A 26,760-nucleotide genomic window follows, 5' to 3' on the forward strand; every position below is an offset into this window, starting at 1 on the left:
CTGGATGCAGATAAAAACAGGATGACGGAAAAAGGAATTTATAGCCAGTGGTGGTGGCACTTTCCTTTAGTCTCAGCACTCAGGAAGCAGAGGCAGGCAGATCTCTGCAAGTTCAAGGCCAGCCTGGTCTACACAGCAAGTTCCAGGAGAGCTAGGGCTGTTCCACAGAGAAACCCTGTCTTGAAAACAAAAAGAAAAATGAAAAAAAAAGAAACTTATTTATGCTATTTAATTTCTCTGGGCAACTCAGTGAGCATTTTGCTCATTAAATCGTAATCTCCATAACTGTCTGCCTGTCTATCATCTGTCTATATCTGTCTGTCTGTTTTTCTTTTATCTAACATCTATCTATCTGTCTATCAAGAAGGGTAATTTTTAAATGATTTAAAAGTTCCTTAGAGAAGTCATGAACCTAGGAGAGAAGCAGACACCTCTGTTCTGCTAAAGGAGAAGAACAATAAAATGGCACTCTCCTATATCCATAGCTGCCTTGCTCAGTTACCATCAGAGAAGCTCCTTCCTGCAGTAGATGGGAACCAGCAAACAACCTATAAATGGCCTGTCTGAAGAGAGTGGGAGACCTTGGAACACTCGATTCTAAGTGAGATGTTTCCACCAAATTCCTCTTCTCTGTGGCAGAGGAGGTGGAAAGACTGTGAGAGCCAGAGGGGAAGGGGGACACCAAGGAATCAAGGCCTTTCAAATACAGCAGGACGGATGCGTTTATGAACTCACAGTGACGGTGGCAGCATGCAGAGGGCATGCACGGTCTGTGCCAGTTGTCCCAGTGCTAGGAGGGAACCCAGAAGCTATCTCTAATCGGTAACTTCTCATAAAGGAAAAATTAGCTTCCTCCAATGGCTTCTCACTGGGTATACAAACCGCTCTCAAGGGCAGGCGCCATGCCCAGAAGCATATGGCCAACAGAAAATTAACCCAATGGTATTCTTTTTTAAAATCGTACAGGTCTTCCATGTATATATTATGGTTTCTGATTTTGTGTTTATATGGGAATCCTATGTGTGCAAACAAGTGAGTCATTGTGTCTACATGTGTTTCTTGTGATTTTTCTTTGGCTCTTTTCTTCTGTTTGTTTTGTCATATTCTAATTTATTGTTTTTATTTTAATTTACTTTATTTTATCATTATTTTTAGATGCCTGTTTTCTATTGAGAGAAAGGAAAGATGTGGGAATTTAGGGGAGGGGAAACCATAATCAAAATATACTATATGAAAAATTCTATTTCCAATTAAAAATAGAAAAAATTCCTAAGAAAAATTAAGTGTTTTGAAGTTTAGTTGTTATGGAAACTCTTGTTGTCACTGTTAAAATGGACAACAGAATAAAATACCCACTGGGTTGTCTCCAAAATGGCCTCTTTGTAGGTAGTCTGTAGCTTGAATTTTCTGTGTATTTCAAGAACCTTCTTTCTAAGGTCATACTTATTTGTTGGAACATACACACAGTCACAGACTCAGACACATACAATCCCAGACATAGACACACAGATACATACATACACACATACACACACACACACACACACACACACACACACAATGTGCTACATACATATCCATTCACTCAGGTTCTTAATAGAACAATCATATAACAATACTAATGTATCATCCAATTATATTGCAACATGGCAGAATTAGGAAAGTTTCTAGTCTGGATCTCAGAGAAGCAAGTGCATGTCTGCATCATGAAAGAGTGGTCCTCTATCACCTTCCACTCACCATTGTTATCTGTACTATATACACCACAACAAAACAAAACCTGCACCCATCAGAGAACCAACCCATCAAGTATTTCAGTTTCTCTTCATGCTTACCTTGCTTGCACCTGCGCTTATCACTTCAAATTTTTCTAAATATGGTGTAAGGTTTAATTTTAGAACCTTTCTCAGTGTAGTTCCAGAATCTGGAGTTAAGTCATAACCCACAATCTCTGACATCTGTTTCCAGTGACGAGCTCTCATTCCTGGGTTGCACAGAATGGAGACAGTAGGGATGTACTCCTGAGGATGGAAATACAGACAATAATCTCATTTGACTAACCTTAATAATAGGAAAATTACATTTCTTTAAGTTATTTAATGTGAGTGCAATCAAAACATCAACTAGATTGAGAGGAATGGAACGAGGAGCACAAGGATTCTAAAGTTCACCTGCAATATTAGGTGTGCATAGCAATCAAGAAATTACCAAAGTAAGAATTAACAAGGAAAAATTTCATGAACCTGAGTATCACAAAAAATAAAGTACTTAATAGCAAATTTAAGAAATGTGAGGCCTACATAGTAAAAATGCAAATATAATTTTAAAGGGAATGGAGATCCAAATAACTGGAAAGATGTTAAGGGCAGAGTAGAGAAGGGATAACCACTACTACAGACCTTTTGAAAAAGTCACCTGTAAGCCTGCTGCCGTGGGGCTTTCTAAAACATACATGCACATATGTTGAAACAGTCACCTGTAAGCCTGCTGCTGTGGGGCTTTCTAAAACATACATGCACATATGTTGAAAGAGTGGCATATATCAGAGTGACCGCGCCCCTGCGAGACACCACAGGTCAACAGGACTTATCTTTATGGAAGAGGCCATAAGCACTTTGTAAAGAGTAAACATTGAAAGACCCCAACCCTAGTCTCCATCTTAAGATGTTTTTGTGATCAACTAGGCCAGGGAAAAACAGGCTATCTGTGGGCAGCAGAAGCAGCCTTGAGAAAAACACCCAGTCCTTTGTGTATCAAAGCTCAGAAAGGCAGAAACTGGCTAAAAACTGGTTTTAGACTTGTTTTGTCCTGATTTGTTTTTATCCTGTTAGACTTGTTTTTATCCTGTTAGACTTGTTTTTATCCTGTTAAGACTTGTTTTCATCCTGTTAGATTTGTTTTTATCCTGATGTTGACCCCCACCCCATATGTTAATTTGAGTTGACCAATGATATTGCTGTTGCTATGGTTCCCTGTTATGTAACCCTGAGACCCTATAAATACTTGCTGGAAAAATGCCAAGGGGGCTCAGTCTCATTGGAGTATTGAGTACCCCGTTGGCGCCTTTGACATTAAAGAATCCTCTTGCTGTTTGCATCCACTGGCGTGGCTTATTGAGTCTGGGGGATCCTTCCCTGAACCCTAGAAATTAGGGTCTTTCAAACATGTCTTACACTTTGTTGTGTACATGGGATTGAGTTAATTATCGTTAGGAAACTTTTTGCCAAGGTTGTGTTATGCTTAAATATGGTTAAAACAAACTGCCTTGTGTCATGCTCTAGAAGTCTGAACCAACACCAGTTACTGAGTAATGCTAAACCAGATTTTTTTTCTTGCCTCATGTTGGATCCTTGCTTTGCTAGTCTTGGTATTTGCAGAGCCCCCACAGAAATGGATAATTTTCTTGATGCATGCCATTTACCAAAGTTAAATCGAGATCAAATAAGCAATTTAGACAGACATATAACCCCTAGTGAAACAGAAGCAGTTAAAAGCCTCTCCCCACAAAAAGCCCAGAGCCAGATGGTTTTAGTGCAGAATTCTACCAGAATTTCAAAGAAAACTTAATGCCAATACTTCTCAAATTATTCCACAAAATAAAAAACAGAAGGAACATTGTCTAATTTGTTTGATGATGCCGCAGTTACCCTGATGCCCAAAGCACATAACAACCCCATAAAGAAAGAGAATTACAGAACAATTTCCCTAATGAGTATAAATGCAAAAATTCTCAATAAAATACTTGCAAAAATACCATTCACCATGATCAAGTAGGCCTTATCCTAGAGATACAGGGGTAGTTCAACATACATACACTGATGACTGCAATATAAACAAACTGAAAAACAAAACCACATGATCATCTCATTAGATGCAGAAAAAAAATCAATGACAAAATTCAGCATCCCTTCATGATACAGGTACTGAAAAGACTAGGTATACAAGGGTCATACCTCAACATAATAAGCGCAGTTGACAACAAGTCCATAGTCAATATTAACTTAAATGTATAGAAGCACAAAGCAATTCCACTAAAATTAGAAACAAGACAAGATTGTTCACTTTCGGCCGGGCCGTGGTGGCGCACGCCTTTAATCCCAGCACTCGGGAGGCAGAGGCAGGCGGATCTCTGTGAGTTCGAGACCAGCCTGGTCTAAAAGAGCTAGTTCCAGGACAGGCTCCAAAACCACAGAGAAACCCTGTCTCGAAAAACCAATAAAAAAAAAAAAAGATTGTTCACTTTCTCCATACCTATTCAGAATAATACTTGAAGTCTTACCTAGAGCAATAGGCCAAATGAAAGAGATCAAGGGGATACAAATAGGAGAGGAAGAAGTGAAAGTATCTTTATTTGTGGATGATATGATAGTATACATAAGTGACCCTAAAAATTCCACCAGGAAGCTACTGCAGTTGACACTTTCATTGAAGTAGTTAAATGCAAGGTTAACTCACAAAACTCAGAAGCCTTCCTACATACAAATGACAAATAGATGGGTAAAGAAATCAGGGAAATAACACCTTTCACAATAGCCTCAAGTAACATAAAATATCTGGGGTAGCTGCAACCAAGCAAGTGAAAGACTTGTATGATAAAAACCTTAAGACATTGAAGAAAGAAATTGAAGAAGATATCTAAAACTGGAAAGAGCTCCCATGGTGCAGGACATAGATCAAGCTGGAACTGATCAAAAAATTTCTTCCATGCTGATTAGCTTATATAATGATGGGAGGTGTCATGCAGGCTACTGGGTAAGAGAAGACATCAATGGTATTACACAGACCTGGACCCTTCATACTACAGCACTAACTGCCAGGCAAGATGTGCTTACTGGTGCAGCAGTAACGTGATGGTTATCGGGATAATCAGCTACTTTCTGATTGGATCTGAGCAAACTCCACAGAAGGGAATCAATGCCTACTACTGTAAATGTTGTGAAAAGCCCATGGCTCAGGTGGTAATAGGCCTTAGAGGAACCTACTACTGTTGTTCTGTTAAATGTACATGTCAAACTGCTTTCTAAATAGCTATGACAGACTCATAGATTAGAAAGTACTTCTCTCTACCTAGGGAAAGAAAGTTCTATCTTTGGTGAGTAGCAGTTAATGCAGAGACTGCCAGAGTGCTAAGAATATGTTCCTGTTGAGTACTTAGACACCTAAACGGGACCTCTAGATCATGTAACCCCCTTGAGGGTCAGGGAACATCACAGAAAAGCAACTGTTAAGAATACAAGAGCTAGGAGAAGAAAGGAGTGTTGTGAAATGTTGTCCTCTAGACATGCCATGACTGCATGAACTGACTGTAGCTACAGGTAGCCTGTACGAGGCCTGCGCAAGTTCTAGTGAACAGGATCAGTTCACATTCCAGCAGACATCAGTAACTGGACTGACTTTTTTTTTAAGGAGAGGACACAAAGAGATGGGAAAAAGAAGAACAAAATGGGTAAAGAGCCAGACATAGAGTCCTGTACCTGTTATCACAACACTCAGGAAACTGAGGCAATTGCCAGTTTGGGGCCAGTCTGGGCCACACAGTAAACAGGCTAATCGGGGGGCAGAAACCAATCTTGTCTCAGAAAAAAAAGGACAAATGATCTAAATAGGCATTTCTCCAAAGAAGGCACAAAAATGTCCAGTAAGCATGTGAAAAGATATCCAGCCTTCGGGATGACGCAAGGCAAAACCATGATATACCACTTCATCCTCACTAGAGTGACAAAAGCCACCAAGACTGACAATTACAGTGTAAAGTATGTTACCCAGCAAGCACCAAGTTCCTTTCCTATCTCCTGTAACCCATGGAAATATTACTGGAGGGACTGTGGGTATAGGCAGAGTACAGGAAACCCAGAGAGAGGGAAGCAGATATTATATAAAAACAAAGAAATGCTATGATCAGTCTTATAGTAACAAATTTAACAGCTTATGATCTTCAACGTAAATTAAGCGAAATAAGGGGGTGATAGCACATGCTATATTCTATGGGAAATAAGACACTCTATTTACACTGTTGTGTGTGTACCAGAGTTCTGAAATATTCAAGTGCCAACACTCATCTGCGGCATAATAAAGATTAGAAATATGAGACGAGAGTTTGCAGATTTTCATTTCTGGACCATGAAATGTACTAAACATAGAAAGTAATCCATAAGTAGTCAATGTCTTCAATGAGATAACTCATCTAATCATTGGAAGAATGTGACGCAGACAGGGCAGAACTTAAGCAGCCTCACCAGCCTACAGTCTAGACATGCTGGCTACACAGTCGGCATCGCCACTAGAACCACTAGTACATTATCAGCTTCACAGAAGAAGGAAATGGCAGCCGGTGTTGTGGTCCATGCCTACAGTCCTAGGACTGGAAAGGTATAAGTAGGAGGATCATGAGTTTGAGGCTAGCCTGAGCTACACGAGGTCCAGGCCAGGTTGGGCTGCACAATAAGATTGATGTCATAAGTTCAATTCCAAAATCCACACGGAGGAAGAAGAGAGCTGACTCCTACATGTTGTCCTCTGACTTACACACACAGCTAAGGCATACATGTGCATGCATTTTAGGAATGACAATGCTCTCTGGCCTCCATACATATGTGCATGGATGCCTCACTAAGGTATTCCTCCATACACGAATACACAAGTACACACATAGTTGTTCACGTACATACATACATTAATATTCTTGTGTAAAATAAAGAAGGTGAGGATTTGACCAAAAGATAAGGGAAAAAAGTATTTCAAAACTACACACACACACACACACACACAAAAAAAAAAAAAACTCCACTGGTTATGTGGATCTCTGCTTATCTCTGTTTTTTGTTTGTTTTGGTTTCTGTGAGACAAGTGGGTATCTCACTAGATAGCCCACTTTAGCCCGGAACTTGTAATCGCTGTTCTTCAACTTCTAGGTGCTGGGATGTGCTGCCGCACAAAACTATATTTCCACCACAGCCAGAGAGACGACATAGTAGGGTCAACTCATCTTGCGTCAGGCACGCCCATGAGATACAACTGATTAGTTACTGACCCAAACTTTTTTACATGGAGCTAGACTACTGAATACACAGTCTTACTATTGGAGAGTTGATTTTATATTTTATATACTATATAGCATGACACTGAGAAGAGATGTATGATATTTAAATGCTATTAAATACATGTATACCTTAAAAACCTTTATTTGCTCCATTACGATAGCACACATAGTAATTGTAGGATTCTCTTTTGGTTGTTCTTCTTCAGGTTTCTCGTCTACCAAAGATCGTTTTCTTGCTGCCTTTCTTCTCTCTTGTAATTCTTTCTTTTGCTTGGTTTGGAAGAATCTTAGTGTCTTAAAAATTTCCCGGGAAAACTCGTCTACGTCAGCTTCCATGCTTTCCCCATTAAGGTCCAAAAACCCTCCATCCATCCACCTGAATAGGAAGAAAAAATAATTATTAAGGTCCAAAAACCCTCCATCCATCCACCTGAATAGGAAGAAAAAATAATTTTAAACTCAGACTTTTGAACTATATATAAGTATCGGGAAACTTTTCTGTGGAATCATTTTGTTCTATACGAGAGACAACTGAGGCACACTGGTAGAAATGATGGTAAAGGGGCAGAGATAACACCATCATTTAAACTGCAGGGCCTGCAGTAAAACATGCATCCAGGGACAAGTTGGTAACTAACACTATTCAGTAAAATGCAGACTTGACTGGGCACTTCTAATTTTGTTTGAGTATTAGTAAACTAGTTCCATAAAATGTGAACTGGCTCTGATAAATGTAGCACAATTATTAAAAACCCCGAGACAGATATTGGGGTTCAGTCTGAAGGTCAGAAAAACAAAACAGCCGGCCACTGTCTCTTACCTCAGTCTGAAATGGCGATCCTGTCTCCAGGAATCCTCAGAATGAGACTGACTGAAAACTGTCTCCTCCCATTGTATAATCCTGGCTAGTGCTGGGATTAAAGGCATGCACCACTACCACCCGGTTTCTATAGCAAACTTGAGGCTGGAGAGATGGCTCAGCAGCTGAGAGCACTGCCTGTTCTTCCAGAGGTCCTGAGTTCAATTCCCAGCAACCACCTGGTGGCTCACAACCATCTGTAATAATATCTAGCCTGGCTAGCTCAGTCGGTAGAGCATGAGACGACCCTTCATCTCAGTGTTGTAGATTCGAGCCACACATTTGTGCCAGATATCATTACAGATAAATCCAAGCTCTATTGCATAGTTCAGCAGCAGGTTAGCATCATCTGAGGCTCTCCCATATGACACTTGCTTTTCACACGAGTAAATGAATAAGTACTACTTTGAAACCTTTAACAAGAAATGCCTTATATTTATACACTTTTATATCACTTGCTTAATTTTTTTATTATATTACTAAAAGTTACCTTTTTTCTGTTCTTTGCCACTTCAAAACAAAATTAAAAAACTTCTGGTAGGGCTCGATGTTAACTTTTAATTTTTCCAGCTCGGGATACTTTGTCAGTTCCCATTTGAAAAGCTCCTCCTCTTTATTAATAAACTGAACTGCTTCTTCGGATTCCTGAATGCGTTTCTGTAGTTGCCTTACGTCCATCACATACTAAAAGCAAACAAATGTCTGTTCCTGAAATATCTAGATGGTATTATAACAAGATCACATAATGTTACATAACTAATGTTCTCCTGTTTAAATATCAGCTTCACAACATCGCTATGGTGATGAGCAGGCTATGGTTATGCACATTGCATGGCAGTAAACTAAGTCACAGATGTCAGGTTCGATAATCAAGTAAACCTTCATTTGACATGCTAAGTGCATGTTTCCTCTACATTTTAAAAAGTGTTTATCTGTCCTGTGCTAACCCCTGGTTAGCTACAGTCACAGCCCTAACTATGTTTCTGACCTGCTGCATGCGATCCAGTTCTGCAAACTCCCCGAACTCTTCCATGCGACGCGATTCCTTCTCTATTTCCAAGATTAGTTTCTCTCTCTTGGCTATTAGTTCATTCTCCTTCAGATGCTTAGCACTCTCAATGAGCTTTATGAAAAGATAATTTAATGATGTTAACAAATGTAGTAGAAAGATAAGAATTTTGAAATAAAACTATCAATGTTTTATAGTAATTTAGAGAAAACGGAAACAGAATCATTGTCTCTAAAGACCGATGTATAAATGCAAAGAGTAAATCACAGAGACAAATTTTCCCACATCTTTCAAAACTCAAAATAGTTAATTATATAGTTTGACTATTTAATGTGTTATGGTATAAAATTAAAAGCTACCATTTATTGAGCATACACATACCATATATTAAGAGCTGTTAAGTACCTTTTCTACGTTATTATTATTTTCTCTGCAAATATAAAGAAACTGAAACGTATGAAAATTTTGAAGCATGTCAAGGTAACAAGACTTTCAAAACAAAAAGCTGAGATTAAAACCTTGTGTATCCCACACATTTTGTTATTGTTCTATTTTGGCTCCCAATTTTGGATAAACTGGCTGATTACTTTTCAGGATTTTAAACCATGTCCGGTCTGATATAAAATCCTAAATCTGTTACCTCCAGTCTCTGAGAATTTGAGCAAGTTACTAAACTTCTCTCAGTTACATTTTAATCATCTATAAAATGGGAGAAATTGGAGCAGCTGGGATTTTATGAGTATTTAATAATAAGTGGAAATCACTTAGCTCATGTTCACTATTAGTTCACATAATATTTCTGACCTCTGTGTTGTTCATGCTACACTTACCAAACCCGGAGAGGTAAGCCTAGAAGCCTCTTCTAAGCTGTCAATACCATAACAGGTGAAAGACACTTACACTACATATATGAAGTGCTTTTTTTTTTATTTTAGAGACAGGGTTTCTCCGTAGCTTTTGGTTCCTGTCCTGGAACTAGCTCTTGTAGAGCAGGCTGGCCTCGAACTCACAGAGATCCGCCTGCCTCTGCCTCCCGAGTGCTGGGATTAAAGGTGTGTGCCACCACCGCCCAGCTATATGAAACTTTTTAAAGTCAAATGGCAAATTGGTGTGAAAATTAAACAGCCATACTACTTAAAATGTCAGACTGTGGACAGTGAGATGGCTCTGCCAGGAAAGGTGCTGGCCACTAAGCCTGGTGGTCTGAGTCCAATACCCAGGATCCACAAGGTACTAACTGCCACAAATGATCTTATTTCAACATGCATTCCATAGTGTTCAAACACACACACACTCACACGGGGCAGGGGAGAGAGGTAATAATAAAACTTCCAGAACACAAATTATACACTTAAAAATATACTTACTTCATCATTCTCATCAAACACGGGGTTAATTTTTGTAGGCCACATGAGGACAGTTGCATTTAAATTTAAGTCTTCTTGAGGAAATAGAAAAACATCTAAAAAGTAACTCATTTGCCGTTTAGATTCCTACAAAAGAAACTCTAGTTATATCATATAAAAAAGAACATAGCCAAAAATTTCTAATGTTCCTTCAAATTTAATATTTTGTGCTCTGTCCAAATCACAGGTATTTACTTGGCTTCAAGTAATATAACTGTACTTTAACAAGGGTTTTTAAAAATCTTTAAATGCTTGCGCCTGGGGCTGGGAAGATGACTTAGTGGGCAACATGCTTGCTGCACAAAACCTGAGTTTAGACCTCTAGCATCAGTAATAAACAGAAATAGTGGTGTGTGTCTGTGATACCAAAATGTGGAAGCTGGAGACAGGAGGATCCGAGGGGCTTACTGACCAGCCAAACCGAATATGTGAGCTGCAGACTCAGTGACAGAAACTCTGTCTAAACATAAATAGGAGAGTAACAGAGGAAGACATCCACACACATAGCCCATGTGATACCCCCATATACACACACTCCCATACATGAGATTATTTTTCTCTGACTGCTGACTTAATATAAAGGTAACTCTTTGACCTCCTTGTCCATGATTTTATAAAATGATCAAGTATTTGGCAAACTCAGAAACTTTCAGTTTTAAACTATCTTAAATTCTTTTTGTTCTTATGATTTAATTTTTAATCTTTGATGCTAAAATACTAAATATTTTATCATCATTTGTTATTCTGTATCCTTAGTAATATTATCATATTTTGGCTACTTAGCATTATAGCAGGAAGTCCAGGAAGAGCTCCAGAGTGAATGGCAAAAGAAAAAAAAAACTTAACACAGTAGATGTAATTGGAGAAGCACAGTTTTTTGACCCCTATGGATCTCATTGATCTATATGTTATATAGTACTGCTGTATCACTTCATCACTTAACAAAACATCGGGATGACAAGATAGTTAGGGGAAAAGCATGTGGTGCCATGCCCCACAACCTGGGTTAGACTCCTGGGAACCACACAAAGGGAGAGAACCAGCTCCCTCGGGTTGTTCTCTGACCTCCACACATATGTCCTGTCATGTGCACACCCTCACACAAATTAATTAATCCAGTAATTAAAAGAAGAAAAGTTGGATCTGGTGGTACCCCAGGATGCTCAGAAAGGAGGGGTAATGCTCAGAAAGGACAAGCCCCCTGCATGACACCTGAGGGAAATGCGTGAACGCGGTCTCCAGGATCCACACACAGAAATGTTTACAGTAGCACTGCCATTAATAACAAAGAACAATAATCAAATATCCAGAACAGTAAATTCTAAAACTCCTTTTGTGTGTGCAGATGTAGGTACATGTGTGTGTCCATGTGTGTGTGGAAGCCAGAGGTCAACCTCTGGTATCATTCCTTAGGAATGGCCCATTTTATTGTTTAATTTTTGTTTTTTGAGACAAGGTCTCTCTTTGATTGTTCTGGAACTCACTATGTAGATCAGGCTGGCATTGAATTCATATAGACCCTCTACCTTTGGAAAGCTAAGATTAAAGGCATGGACCACTATGCCCAGCTTAAAACCACCTTAGCTTTTAAGAAAGTCTCTCACTGGCTAGGGCCCAGTGAGAAAATAGGCTAGCTGTTCATCAAGCCCCAGGATCCACCTGTTTTGGCCTCCCGGGAACGAGCATCCTAAGCATGCAACACCAGGCCCAACTTGTTCTGTGGATGCTGGGGCTCAAGCTGAGTCCACATGCTAGTGCAGCAAACTTAAAAACTAAGTCCTTGCCCACTAATACAGTGTCAGAAATGGACTCTACTGCAATAAAAATAAGCTGGAAAAAGTGTCATTGGTTGATATAATACTGGTGGTGTGCAAAAGAATACAAACAAAATGATTTCTCTTAGATAAATATCAAAGTCAGATAAAAATAAACTATGTTTACTGGAAATGCACTCTTATAGTCCGTAAAGCTATAAGGGAGAGTAAGAAAGCAAACACCATAAAAATGAAGACAGTATTCACATGCTAAAGGGCCTGGGGCTATGATGACGGGCTTCCAGAAATTGGTTCTATTCCTTCTCTGCGTTTGGAATTGTTTTACAACATCCCAAATTATGTTGGATGTGGTTTTTAGTAATCTATTATGTTTTACTGTATTAAAAGCCTTCCAAACAAAATGAAAGTTAAATATAGTTGAATGGATATAGAACCTTGTGCAGGTTTTAAGACTACTATTTAATGTAAAAGTCTAAAAAATTAAACTCCATATTGTTTAAGAATGTAAACATAGGGCTGGAGAGATGGCTCAGAGGTTAAGAGCATTGCATGCTCTTCCAAAGGTCATGAGTTCAATTCCCAGCAACCACATGGTGGCTCATAACCATCTGTAACGAGGTCTGGTGCCCTCTTCTGGCCTGCAGGCATACACACAGACAGAATATTGTATACATAATAAATAAATAAATATTTAAAAAAAAAGAATGTAAACATAATTGGCAGTGGTGGTGCACACCTTTAATCCCAGCACTCAAGAGGCAGAAGCAGGAGCATTTCTGAGTTCAAGGTGAACTTGAGCTACATAGTGAGTTCTAGGATAGCCAGGGCTACCCAGAGAAACCCTGTCTCAAAAAACCAAAGGGAAAAAGATTATAAGCATAATTGATGAAACTAAAGAAAATCAAAAACATTATTTCAGAGAAAATCAAGTAAACAGCTTCTACAAGAGGATGAGGAGAAAGAGCAGAAGCCTATAATGGAGGGAGGAAAAGGGCAGCACAAGGTGTGACCAGAAGAACATGTGAGACCTTCTGGGCTATTCTGCTTTTTTTTTTTTGTCTGGCTGTGTCAATACTGATATCTCACTTCATAATAGTTTCTAAGTATTTTTTTTAACCTGGATCCTTGAAGCCAAATCACGAATTCCTTTAGTTCGAGCTTTTTCTACAAAAGCGATTAGCTGCATCATCTCTTCTGTTGTGCCAGGGACTCGCAGAGCATGGTCTTTGATTGCTTCAAATTCACTGCAAATACTGACAGAACACTCTGATTATGACTCTGATTATTGATGACAAGTAATTTGTAGCATATTTAATAAACATGTGCTATGATTGTTATAAAACTGAAACTCTCTATCCTAAAAGCAACTGGCTGATTCATTAAGAGATCATATGATATTCAAACTTAGTTTGCCTGATGCCACCATATATCACATCAATAAAAATTAAGGTAACATTAATTTTTGAAATTATGGCATACTTACTTATTTTTCTAGTGATCTCTTAAGCTCTCTCACGAGTGAGACAGGGAATGCGGCAGACCTTAAATCTGACTCAGCTGCTGCAAAGGCTAGTTTTGTCAGCTTGACACATGAGAGAGAAAACCTCAACTAAAGACGGCTTCCAGCGGACTGGCCTGGGGCACAATGATTGACTGATATAGGAAAGCCTAGCCCACTGTGGGCAGCACCATTCCTGAGCAGGCAGTCCTTGGGATCCACCAAACTAAGTGGAACAAGCCGTGGCGAACAAGCCATGTGCAGAAGCAGACTGTGTCCCTGTTGCTCTTTCACTTCCTGCCTCAAGGCTCCTGGCCTGAGTTCCTGGCCTGACTCCCCAAAGTTATGTTTGCCCTGGAGTTTATCACAGCAATGAGAAGCTCACTAGGACAACTAGTTCTGGGAATTTAGGCCAAACTTCAAGATCCAGTTTCTCTATTTATAAAATGAAGCTACTTATCCTACTGAACTGAATAACTCAAGGATAAATGGAAAAGGTATAGCATAGCATAGCTCATGTTCCTGTGAAATAAAACAATATAACAAATAAAAAGATCCTTCGGAAAAAAAAAACAAATAAAAAGATCTTAAACTCTATGATATCCTATGTATAGAAGTATGAATCTAGGTACCCGGCCGGTGTCATTATTCAACAAAAGGTATATTTTTTCAGGCTTACCTTCCCTATGCCTTAAAATGTTTGTATTGATATACCACTAAAAATATCAGGAAAGAGTACAGCTAGGCTGGAAAGTTTTTATTATCTGTGTGTTTGTTTGCTTGTTTGTTTTGGTTTTTCAAGTCAGTTTCTCTGTGTAGCTCTGGCTGTCCAGGAACTCACCATGTAGTCCAGGTTAGCCTTGAAATCACAGAGACCCACCTGCTTCTGCCTCCCAATTTCTGGCATGAAAGGTGTGCACCACCACTGCCCTGCAATCTTTTGTATTTTGAAAGAGAGTAACTTTAGAGAAATTTTTTTGGCCCTGTTATTCTGAATACAGTGATTAATTCTACTTACGATTCGTTTTCTTTCCTATGTTTTGAAGCTATGTCACTTAGCAATACGTTTGCAAAGGCTCTTGCTTTGTTGGTTAAGCCAGTCTTCAAGTCCTCACAGTCCAGACGAACCATAGGGTAATGAACCCATTGAGGCAAAAGCATTATTTCTGAAGCAAGACTGAAAAACTTTTCTATAAACTTAAGAAGAGTGTTAAAAAGAGTTAGAATTTTATAATTAGTGATTTTATAGTACTATATTATGATGAAATTCTTAATCATGTAATATATTATTTTTGCTAGGTGAGTCATTCTGTTTGTTACACAATATTTTTTTCACTTGGTGCTAAGACTAAACACAGGGTCTGAGGATGATTCTGGCCAAGTGCTCGACCACTGAACTAACACAGTCAGTGCCTAAATGTTCTTGTTCTTTTTATGGTGGAATTTGATTGACTGGTAAATACCAATTGTGCTGACTTGAATATTTCATAAGGTTTCTTCAATCAAAAAGTATGCCCAGAGTCAATTCGTTTCTGTTTAGGAGCAAACCTGTATTATGCTACAATGTTTGTAGCTGCATATATTTGCTTTGCCATTATTGGATAACTCTCTGAATGTTCAATCTTTAGGAAAAGAATTATAAGAAATCTTTTATGCTAAAATAGGACAGAAATACTATGGTCTACCATTATCAAAGATCCAAGATTTTGGAATTTATATCAATTTCTTAATACTTAAAAACTGGGATGATTTTCAAAAATCACATAAAGTAGTATAAAATAAAACTTTGACAGCATACATTGTATTTTGTGCAAATAAAACACGTTTTCAAACTCAGAACAATCTTTGACTTAATGTCACAATCTACTTTTAATGCTCCTATCAGTCTTCTTCCTTGTTATCATACTACACCCACAGCCAAAAATCTTGTTTCTTTTATTCATTTGTGAAAAGATTTTCCTTCATTTTATCTTAATGTTATCATATTCTTCTACAGTTTACAATATTTAATAAATGGGGTTTAACCTTTTCATTGTCTGATGGATCAGAGGACATTAACTAATTTAATGATTATCTTGAATAATTGCTTTTTTGTTGGATGGAAACAAAACAGAGAAAACAGTGTTGGTGTTAATAGAGAACAATGGGTAGCAATGAATTTAACAATAAGAAGAGAGAAAAAGTGATCACTATAGCATATTTTGTATAAACTTGTCATGTGACAAAAATTAAACAATGCTAAGTTCATATCATACACAAATGATGGGGGACATGAAAAAGCCCTATATGACACAGACAGTCTATGTAGTACACTTTAAATGTGTTCAATATGCTAAAGAAAATAGAGAAAATATAAATATAACAAGGAAAAATGAAAGTCAACAAAGAAACTATGGAACACAAAATCTGAAATGAAAATGTCACTTAACTTTTCCAGAGCAACACAGAAAACAAGTTACCATATAGCTATCATAAGGCCTTATCAGCAATTCATCAATAGATTAAATTCTACAACCGAAAGACAGCGACGGATGGGCTGGGGAGATGACTCAATAGTTAAACTGCTTGCTGCCAAGCATGGAGACCTGAGCTCCATCCCTGGAAGTCATGTAAAATGTGGGTATAATAGTGTGTTCATAGGGTCTTTATTCTTATAGGGGCAGCATAAATCATATGAACAGACTACACAACAAATCTCAACAAAATGTGAAAACTTGGAATCATATTAAATAGGCAATGAAACTAGAAATCAATGTAAGATACTGTGGAAACTATATAAACACGTGGAAATTAAACAACTTGCTTTTAAATAACAAATGGGTCAAGAAAGAAATAAAAAAGAAAACAAGGCATCTGTGACCACTGGAGCCTTGGACCAGACTGCCCCTGGAGAGGTTAATGTCTGGGTTCTGTGCTGGAGGGTTCTGCTCTCTAGCCTAGCATTGGGAGGCACATCCTGTGCCATACCTAAACCCAACAAACCCCAGAGACCCCAGAGCAGATCCCCCAAACATACAACCATCCCCCCACCACATCTGTAACCACTGGAGCCTTGGCACAGACTTCCCCTGGAGACAGCCTTGGCCCGGACTATACCTGGAGGAGCCCAGAACCATATCAGTGTCCATTATAGGACACTGCCTGCACCCAGAGGAAGAGCGACCACCTAAGCCACAGGCCTCTCCTTCACCAACTGGAGGAAGAGGGAACCCCTGGAGCACAGGCTCCACCTGCACTTACTGGATGGGCAGATGCCAGTGTAAGTACACATTCAACAACATAAAGAGCAATGTGGCACCACCAGAACCTAGAGATCCTAAAACAGGAAGACCCGAACATCCTAACCCAAAAGAAACACAAGAAAATGACCTTAAGTATAACTTTATGAAGATGAAAGAGACTCTTAAAGAGGAAATGAAAAATTCCCTTAAAGAAATGGAGAAATGTGGGACAACTTTATTACAAACTGCAACAAATTGTCACGCCAATGTGGGGCAACTACATCCACCTTTTTTTTTTTTTTTTGGATGGGCTCAGTTTGCTGATGACTCCTTTAAGAGAGGTCTTCCTGACTCAGCATTGGCAGAGGAGGCTGTGTGGCTTCTTTAGGGGAGGGCTTCCTGGTTCCTGCTGCATAAAAAGCTCTGGCTTTTTAGGGAGGTCCAGCTATAGAGCATTGAAATGGGGCTAGTGAGCAGAATGCTACAGGTTGATTGATGGTGAAGTGGACCCGCTGCATCCCTGGAGCTGGGGCAGAGAGCATGGCTCATAGGGCTGGTGGCAAACAGAAGGAACATTACCAAACACTCTTTAAGAGGCTACAGTTAGGGCTGGAGAGATGGCTCAGAGGTTAAGAGCATTGCCTGCTCTTCCAGAGGTCCTGAGTTCAATTCCCAGCAACCACATGGTGGCTCACAACCATCTGTAATGGGGTCCGGTGCCCTCTTCTGGCCTGCAGGCATACACACAGACAAAATATTGTATACATAATAAATAAATAAATATTCTTAAAAAAAGTCATGCGTAAATAAATAAATATTAAAAAAAAAACAGGCTACAGTTACCCTGATACACAAACCACACAAAGACTTGTCTAAGAAAGAGAATTACAGATCAATCTCCTTCATGAACATTGATGCAAATATACTCAATAAAATACTGACAAATCAAATCCAAAAACACATAAAAAAAATCATTCACTGTTGGACCTCATGAGGCCCTAGCGTGAGGCCCAGTATAATTTCCTGAGCCTAGCTAGAGTTTGGAGACCTGTCTCTGGCTACCAGAACTAGACCTGCCTCTGCCTAGCCACCGCTAGTGTGGCAGAATATTAATGGCCCTTGTTCCTTACTCTGCCTCTACCCATCCCAAGTTTTTCCACCCACATCACAATCCTATAGTAATGTGGGATGCTGGATACTATGGGCCTGTAAGCCGAAGATGGATGCCCCAATGGTACAGAGGAACTTTGGGTGACTGTACAGGCAGCGAGATGTCTCTGTCATTTCTAGAGTTTGAAGTTTCTTATTTCTTGTTTACTTAGGTAATAGTATATACTTCTGGAGTCTTTGATGGAGTTGAAGAATGGATATACTTAGTTATGATAAAAGATAAAGTAGATATAAATATTGCAACTGTAATTCTTGCTTGATAACTGTTTTGTTATATGTAATTTTACTATGTTAAAAAGAAAGCCTTTTTTTGTTTAAACAGAAAGAGGGGAAATGATGTGGGAGTGATTTCTTTCTAATCTGTTGCTTTCATTGGTTAATTAATAAAGAAACTGCCTAGGCCCATTTGATAGGCCAACCCTTAGGTGGGCGGAGTAGACAGAACAGAATGCTGAGAGAAAGAAGCCGAGTCAGGGAGTTGCCATGATTCTCCCACTCCAGACAGATGCAGGTTAAGATCTTTCCTGGTAAGCCAGCTCGTGGGGCTACCCACATTATTAGAAATGGGTTAGATCAATATGTAAGAGCTAGCCAATAAGAGCCTGGAACTAATGGGCCAGGCAGTGTTTAAAAGAATACAGTTTCTGTGTAATTATTTCGGGTAAAGCTAGCCAGGTGGTGGGAAGCGGCCCACCATTCGTATCACAACACTATAGAAGTCCCTGCTTGATACTATTAAACTAGATCATGCTTTGACAGACTCCCTACTCAGTAGATGTGCTTCTCCCTGGTGGCCAAGTGGGGAGGGCAGCTGGTTGTTTCAACACACACCATCCCGCTCAGCCCTAGGGAGAGTCCAGCTGTTCCGGCTCTGCCCCTACTCTTTCTGCCAGAGAACCCGGCAATCCACCATGATCAAGTTGGCTTCATCCCAGAGATGCAGGGATGGTTCAAGATACAAAAATTTGTCAATGTAATCCACTATATAAATAAATTGAAAGAAAAAATGATCATCTCATTAGATACTGAAAAAGCCTTTGACAAAATATAACATCCCTTCATGATAAAGGTCTTGGAGAGATCAGGGATACAAGGAATGTTTCTAAACATAATAAAAGCAATATACAGCAAGCCAAAAGCAAACATCAAATTAAATGGAGAGAAACTCAAAGGGATTCCACTAAAATCAAGAACAAGACTGATGTGGAATTTCCCTCTGTATGTCATGAATATCATTGGTTAATAAATAAACTGCCTTGGCCTGTTGATAAGGCAGAACTTAGGTGGGAAAAACTAAAATGAATGCTGAGAGAAGGAAGGCGGAGTTAGAGAGAAGCCATGAAGCCACTGCCAGAGACAGATGTGCTGAAATTTTGCTGGTAGGCCACGACCTCAGGGTGATGATGCACAGATTAATGGAGATGGATTAAATTAATATGTAAGAGTTAGCCAATAAGAAGCTAGAGCTAATGGGCCAAGCAGTGATTTAATTAATACAGTTTCTGTGTGATTATTTTGGGGCTAAGCAGCCAGGAACCAATAAGTGACCTTTTACTACACAAGACAATATGTATTAATAATATAGTACTAGCTAAAGCAATGAAACAACAAAAGGAAATCAAAGGAAATACAAATTGGAAAGGAAGGAGTCAAACTTTTGCTATTTGCAGATGATATGATAGTATATATAAGTGAATCTCAAAATTCTACCAGGGAACTCCTACAGCTGATAAACACCCTCAGTAACATGACAGGATATAAGATCAACTCAAAAAAACAGTAGCCCTCCTATATACAAATGATAAAAGGACTGAGAAAGAAATCAGAAACATCACCCTTTACAATAGCCACAAGTAATATAAAATATCTTGGAATAATGCTAACCAAGGAAGTGAAAAACCTGTATGACAAGAATTTTAAGTCTTTGAAGAAAGAAATTGAAGAAGATATCAGAAAATGGAAATATCTCCCCCCATTCTCTTGGATAGGTAGGATCAACATAATAAAAATGGCAATCTACAGATTCAATGCAATCCCCGTCAAAATCCCAACACAATTTTTCACAGACCTCAAAAGAACAATACTCAACTTCCTATGGAAAAACAAAAAAACCAGGATAGCTCAAACAATCCTGTACAATAAAGGAACCTCCAGAGGCATCACCATCCCTCACATCCAGCTCAACTATAAAGCTACAGTAATGAAAACAGCCTGGTATTGGTATGAAAAGAGAGAGGTGACAGATGGAATTAAATCAAAGCCACATACATACAAACAACCAATTTTTGACAAAGAAGCTAAAATTATACAATGGAAAAAAAAGCGTTTTCATCAAATGGTGTTGGCATAATTGGATGCAAACATGTAGAAGAATGCAAATAGATCCGTATCTATCTCCATGCACAAAACCCAAGTCCAAATGGATCAAGGACCGTAACATAAACCCAGCTACACTGATCCTTATAGAAGAGAAAGTGGGAAGTAGTCTTCAATGCATAGGCACAAGAGACCACTTCCTAAATATAACCCCAGTAGCACAGACACTGAGAGAAACAATTAATAAATGGGGCCTCCTGAAACTGAGAAGCTTCTGTAAAGCAAAGGACACAGTCAATAAGACAAAACGGAAGCCCACGGAATGAGAAAAGGTCTTCACCAACCCCACATCGGACAAAGGACTGATCTCCAAAATATATAAAGAACTCAAGAAACTAGAAATTAAAATACCAAATAATCAAATTTAAAAATGTGGTTTGGATCTAAACAGAATTCTCAACGGAAAAATCTCAAATGACTGAAAGACACTTAAGGAATTGCTCAACATCCTTAGCCATCAGGGAAATGCAAATCAAAATGACTCTGAGATACCATCCTACACCAGTCAGAATAGCTAAGGTCAAAAATACCAATGATAGCTTATGCCGGAGAGGATGTGGAGTAAGGGGAACACTCCTCCATTGCTGATGAGAGTGCAAACTTGTACAGCCATGTTGGAAATCAGTGGTGGTTTTTCAGAAAATTGGGAATCAACCTTCCTCAAGACCCAGCAATACCACTCTTGGGCATATACCCGAAAGATGCACACTCATACCACAAGGACATGTGCTCAAATGTGTTCACAGCACATTATTCATAATAGCCAGAACCTGGAAACAACCTAAATGACCCTCAACCGAAGAATGGATAAGGAAAACGTGGCACAATTACACAATGGAGTAATACTCAGCAGTAAAGAAAAAATGACAAAAGGAGGGTGGAAGTAGAGAGGGGGAGGAAGAACATGAGCGAAAGAGATATCATGATTGGGGGAGCCAGTATAGGACTAGTGAGAAACATGACAGTAGGGAAATCCTTAGGAATCTACAAGAATGACCCCAGCTAAGACTCTTAAGGGTACATGAACTGGCCTTCCCCTATAACCATATTGATGGCTACCTTAAATTGTCATCATGGAACCTTCAACCAGCAACTGATGGAAATAGATGCAGAAATTTACAGCTAAGTACTGGGCCAAACTTCTGGAGATCAGTCCAAGAGAGAGAAGAGCAAAAATATGAGCAAAAGGGGTTGTGACCATAATGGGGATACCCACAGAAACAGCTGACCTGAGCTAGTGAGAGCTCACTGACTCTGGATCGATAGTGGGGGAACCAGCATAAGACCAAACTAGGCCCACTGAATATGGGTGACAATTGTGTGGGTAGGGCAGTCCGTGGGGACACTGGCAGTGGGACCAGGATTTATCACTAGTGCTTGAACTGCCTTTTTTGGAGCCTGTCCTATTTAGAGGGATACTTTGCTCAGACTGGATATGGGGGACAGCCTCGGTCCAGCCTCAAAGTGATGCGACAGACTTTGTTGACTCCCCTTGGGAAACCTTAACGTCTCTGAGGAGTGAATGGGGGATTGGGGTGGGGAGAAGGTGAGGGGAGCGGGAGAAGTGGAGGGAGTGGGAACTGGGATAGGTATGTAAAATGAGAATGATTGTTTTTAAAAAAAATAAATTTAATAATTAAAAAAAGGAAACTTAAAAACTCATCTTCTTCTAAGCCACTGAGATAGCTCAGTGCGTAAAGGCACATGGTAGAGACAGAACTGACTCTTGTGGGTTGTTGTCTCACCTCCACACAAGTGCTATGGTAGGTGTACACACACATAGACACACACACATGCACACACAGACATACACATGCACACACACATATGCACACACGCATACACACAAGCACACACAAACATATGCACACACATACACAGCTTTGCTCTATATCTTCTGTCTCCATATAAACATCTGCTTCGGGCTGGAGAGATGGCTCAGTGGTTAAGAGCATTGCCTGCTCTTCCAAAGGTCATGAGTTCAATTCCCAGCAACCACATGGTGGCTCACAACCATCTGTAACGAGGTTTGGTACCCTCTTCTGGTCTGCACACACACACACAGACAGAATATTGTATACATAATAAATAAATATTTAAAAAAAAAACATCTGCTTCAAACCAGAGTTCAGCTGGTCCTGATATTGTGTTCCTGTAATCCTTGTATTTGAGAGTTGGGGGCAAAAGTCTCATGCACTTAGGCAGGCCCACCTGGGCTACATAGTGAGTTCCAGATTAGCCTTTCCAGATAGTGAAACCCTGTCTACACCCACATCTGTGTTAGGCAGGCCCACCTGGGCTACATAGTGAGTTCCAGATTAGCCTTTCCAGATAGTGAAACCCTGTCTACACCCACATCTGTGTTAGGCAGGCCCACCTGGGCTACATAGTGAGTTCCAGATTAGCCTTTCCAGATAGTGAAACCCTGTCTACGCCCACATCTGTGCTCGTTCCACACACTTGACTTAAGCTCACTTTTGTTCCATTTCTTGCATGAAACCTTCATCTTTAAAAACAATAGCAATTTTCTTCTGTGTTTACATAATATTTTGTTAATCTGTATTCTAATATTTATATCAACTTATCATAATTATTATTTCTTTTGTTTTTGGTACAGTGTTTCTCTGTGTAGACCTGACTGTCCTGGAACTCTCTCTGTAGACCAGGCTGACTTGAACTCAAAGATCCTCCTGCCTCTGCCTCCTGGGTGCTGGGATTAAAGTTATCATAATTGTTGTTTCTACATCAAGATTTCATTGACAAACTTAAGCTCCTGAAGAAAGTCTTTAGATATTGTTTATTTTTAATCTTACTGTAATACAAAAACTTTTTATAAGTGGGTGAGATGGCTTATCAAATCAAAGTGCCTGTCTTCAAGCCCAAGTGCCTGAGCTCCATCTCTGGTGCTTACACAATAGAAAGAGAGAACCAACTCCTCTGACTCCCACATGCCATGGCACACGCGCACAAGCTCTTTCTAGAAGTAAATAAATAAATCCTATCTTAAAATGTTTAACTAAAATTTTATTAACTCAACGGGTGACTGAATGAACAATTAACATAATTATGAGGCAAATCAATGGCTTTACTAAAATGAAGCCTTGAATAAGAAGTTCTATTTATATTATTTGAAGCATTATACCTAAAGCAAAGAGATCTTAATTAAAGAAAATTCAAAAAGTATTCAAAAGAAACATAATCATCTTTCTGAGTTAGCATGTCTCTTCATATTATAATTATTCAGGTCCTGTTTTTGTAGCTATTTCTAGGAGACACAGTTTCACAGTATGGTATATGGTATTCTGGTCCTGACACTCTGGCAACTAATGTCTGAGAGAGGGAGAAATAGCCTCTTCAGGGTGAGACCCATATTAGTTATCCAAGATAAAGTAGGTGGTCAGTCCTGAAACCATATACACACCAACCACAAAAAGGAGTCAGTGGGTTTTGTGTGTGTGTGTGTGTGTTTGACGGGGGTGGGGACTGGAGAGAGGAAAAGGAAAGAGAGAATATGTAATTTTTTATTGTTGTTACAAGGTTTCCTTTACCTAAGGTAGCCTTGGCTGTTCTGGAACTCTCTCTGTAGACCAGGCTGGCCTCAAACTCACAGAGATCCACCTGCCTTTTCCTCCTAGTGCTGGGACTAAAGGCACGTATGCCACACCTGGCTCAAAATGCATTTTTAAAAATAAGCACAGAACAAAATTAACAGTTGTCAGTAATGTCTGCAGCTGGTCAAGTGTGGAGAACAGCTGATAACGAGGTGCCCAGCAGCAATGGGTACATATATGACACATTTACTGCACCCTAGGCTCAAGGACCATTGTTGACTGGGAAAGACTGTAGAGCTAGACCAGGACACCTGCTTTGAGGCTGTGTCTCCTAGAACCGACAGGGAAGCTATACCCAGGATACCACAACCATAAGGCTGCTGAAACAAGATCTGGAAAAGGATGACACCAATAGTCATGCTTGTGTGAAAAAGGAAAAATCTCAAGGTTTGGGGGCCCGCAACCATAGACAAAGAATCACAAGAACCTAGGGACTGCTGAGTGAGGGTGCATTACTTTTCCCCCCAAGGATGAAGCAAGCCCTTAACTGGTTATCCAATACCAGTGGCCAGCCCTGACATCATATAACAAACAATACTAAATGGACTCAGTAGGTTATATTTATATATTTAGGTATATATATGTGTGTGTGTATATTCATGTGTGTTACACACGTTACATATCTGTAAAGCATATATATATATATATGAAAGGAAAAGAGAGCATGAATTTTAGAGGGTATGATAGGTACATGGGAGGGGCTGGAGAAAGGAAAGGGAAGGGGGTAATAGTGTAATTATATTTTAATTAAAAATAAGAATAAAATGAAAAAACCAGAATTAGCACTTACCTCTGTGTACTCATCAAAAGTATGGTCTTCTGCCTGGAAAGTCTCTATCATAGTTGTTGCAGTCCCATCAAGGAGCCAGTTATATTTTTCAACTGAAAATCAACATCCCAATTAAAATAAGAATAACATTTTAATATAGCAAAATGTTTCTGTATTATCACAGAACAGAGTAGCCTACTCAAGCATGATTTTAATAGGGTGTTGACAGATGTAGATTACAACATTTAGAGAAATAAGAAGAGGAAAAGAATTTAGCAGCCACTACTTTGTATACTAACCGAAAATAGATAATAAAAATGCTTAAAGATTCAAGAGGCAAACCAAGTAAAATAGGTTTTGAAGCCAAAAAGACAAGTTTATTTAGTGCATTGCAAAGAGAGTAATAGGACTGTCTGCCCAAACAAGTGTATCTTTACATCTTTATGTACTACAGTGGTCGAAACTTTGAAAATAATTTAGAGGAATAGATGTCAGATAGCAGACAGTTTTAGGTAATAGCCTGTCAAAGGGCAACTATCCATCCTGATATCAGAGACACTTTGCATTAAAGGTAAACCTCGGGCTTTACAAAACTGTTCTCTTATTTTTTAAAAAATATTTTTATTGATTCTTTGGTAATTTCACACTCATTTCTCAGTCCTTCCATGTCCACCTCCCACCCTTGTGATTCCTCCCTCCACAAACCCTAAAAATTAAAATTTTAAAAAAGAGAAAAAAAATAAGTTCAATGTGTGTTATCTATATATGCACTATAGCATGGCTAAAGTCACATGATTTCAGCCTTTTTGTAGCTTATTAATCCAGCATCTCCGATTTTCTTTTTCCCTGCTCCATTAATGTTCACCCCCTCAAACCAGCCAATAAAGTGCAAATTTTTAGGTCTGATCCATGACTATTCATGATTCTGCTTATTTCTGGTTCTTTCATAACAGCACCAGAAAACCAGATATTTGCCTAAATCCTAGCTAAAAACAGAATGATAAAAACCCCCTTCATATATACCATATGAATCATAATGTGCTTTTGCGCCTTCTAGGTTCTGATGCACTGCCATCTTCAGAGTATTGAGAGCCCACTGTAACACGTGCTCTGGAAGTTCTGTGTCAAGATTCACAGGTGATGTCGTTCCTGACAGCCAAGACGGCACTGTTTGGACATTCTAACACAAACAAAAACAAAATTGGATGTCATGCATACGTAGCTGAACTCATCTATGACATTCTCTTTAAATTTCTGTGGTTGAAGAAAAGGTAACTCAATGAAAAGTATTAATAGTGAATAGTTTTTAATACAATATAAAAACAAATTGGAGCTGAGCAGGACAACCTCGGCTACAAAATGACACCATGTCTCAAAATGTAAAACCTCAGAGATAAAATCAAACCACCTTAAGTTTAGTTAGTTTTCTATCATTTAACAGGTATTTAGAAACTGAAAAGCTTCTAAAGCGAAGGACACGGTCAAAAAGACAAAATGACAGCCTACAAAATGGGAAAAGATCTTCACCAACCCCACATCAGACGGAGGTCTGATCTCCAAAATATACAAAGAACTCAAGAAATTGGTCATCCAAAGAACAAATAATTCAATAAAAAAGTGGAGTACAGACCTAAACAGAGAACTCTCAAAGGAATCTAAAATGGCTGAAAGACACTTAAGGAAATGTTCAATATCCTTAGTCATCAGAGAAATGCAAATCAAAACAACTCTGAGATTCCATCTTACACCTGTAAGAATGGCCAAGATCAAAAATAATGATGACAATTTATGCTGGAGAGGTTGTGGAGTAAAGGGAACACTTCTGCATTGCTGGTGGGAATACAAGCTGGTAGAGCCCCTTTGGATATCAGTGTGGCAATTTCTCAGAAAATTAGGAAACAACCTTCCTCAAGATCCAGCAATACCACTTTTTGGTATATATCCAAAGGATGCTCAATCGTGCCACAAGGACATGTGCTCAACTATGTTCACAGCAGCTTTGTTTGTCATAACCAGAACCTGGAAAC

The 26,760-nt window shown here is 39.1% G+C and overlaps 1 protein-coding gene across 1 annotated transcript in view; it reads right to left on the reverse strand.

Moving 5' to 3' along the window:
- Positions 1 to 26,760, reverse strand: part of Dnah12 (dynein axonemal heavy chain 12) — a 163,687-nt gene that overhangs the window by 123,719 nt on the left and 13,208 nt on the right. Inside the window, exons 9-17 of the mRNA XM_041662692.1 lie at positions 25,757 to 25,913; positions 24,755 to 24,846; positions 14,605 to 14,783; positions 13,206 to 13,341; positions 10,275 to 10,400; positions 8,887 to 9,021; positions 8,389 to 8,582; positions 7,169 to 7,415; positions 1,836 to 2,021 (exon numbers count right to left, since the gene is read on the reverse strand). Of these exons, the coding sequence (XP_041518626.1) occupies positions 1,836 to 2,021; positions 7,169 to 7,415; positions 8,389 to 8,582; positions 8,887 to 9,021; positions 10,275 to 10,400; positions 13,206 to 13,341; positions 14,605 to 14,783; positions 24,755 to 24,846; positions 25,757 to 25,913 (1,452 nt within the window). The remainder of the gene's footprint in view (positions 1 to 1,835; positions 2,022 to 7,168; positions 7,416 to 8,388; positions 8,583 to 8,886; positions 9,022 to 10,274; positions 10,401 to 13,205; positions 13,342 to 14,604; positions 14,784 to 24,754; positions 24,847 to 25,756; positions 25,914 to 26,760) is intronic.

This window comes from Microtus oregoni, unplaced genomic scaffold (assembly GCF_018167655.1).
Source record: "Microtus oregoni isolate MIOR12 unplaced genomic scaffold, Mior012 000013F_ref0000133, whole genome shotgun sequence".
Taxonomy (NCBI): Eukaryota; Metazoa; Chordata; class Mammalia; order Rodentia; family Cricetidae; genus Microtus; species Microtus oregoni.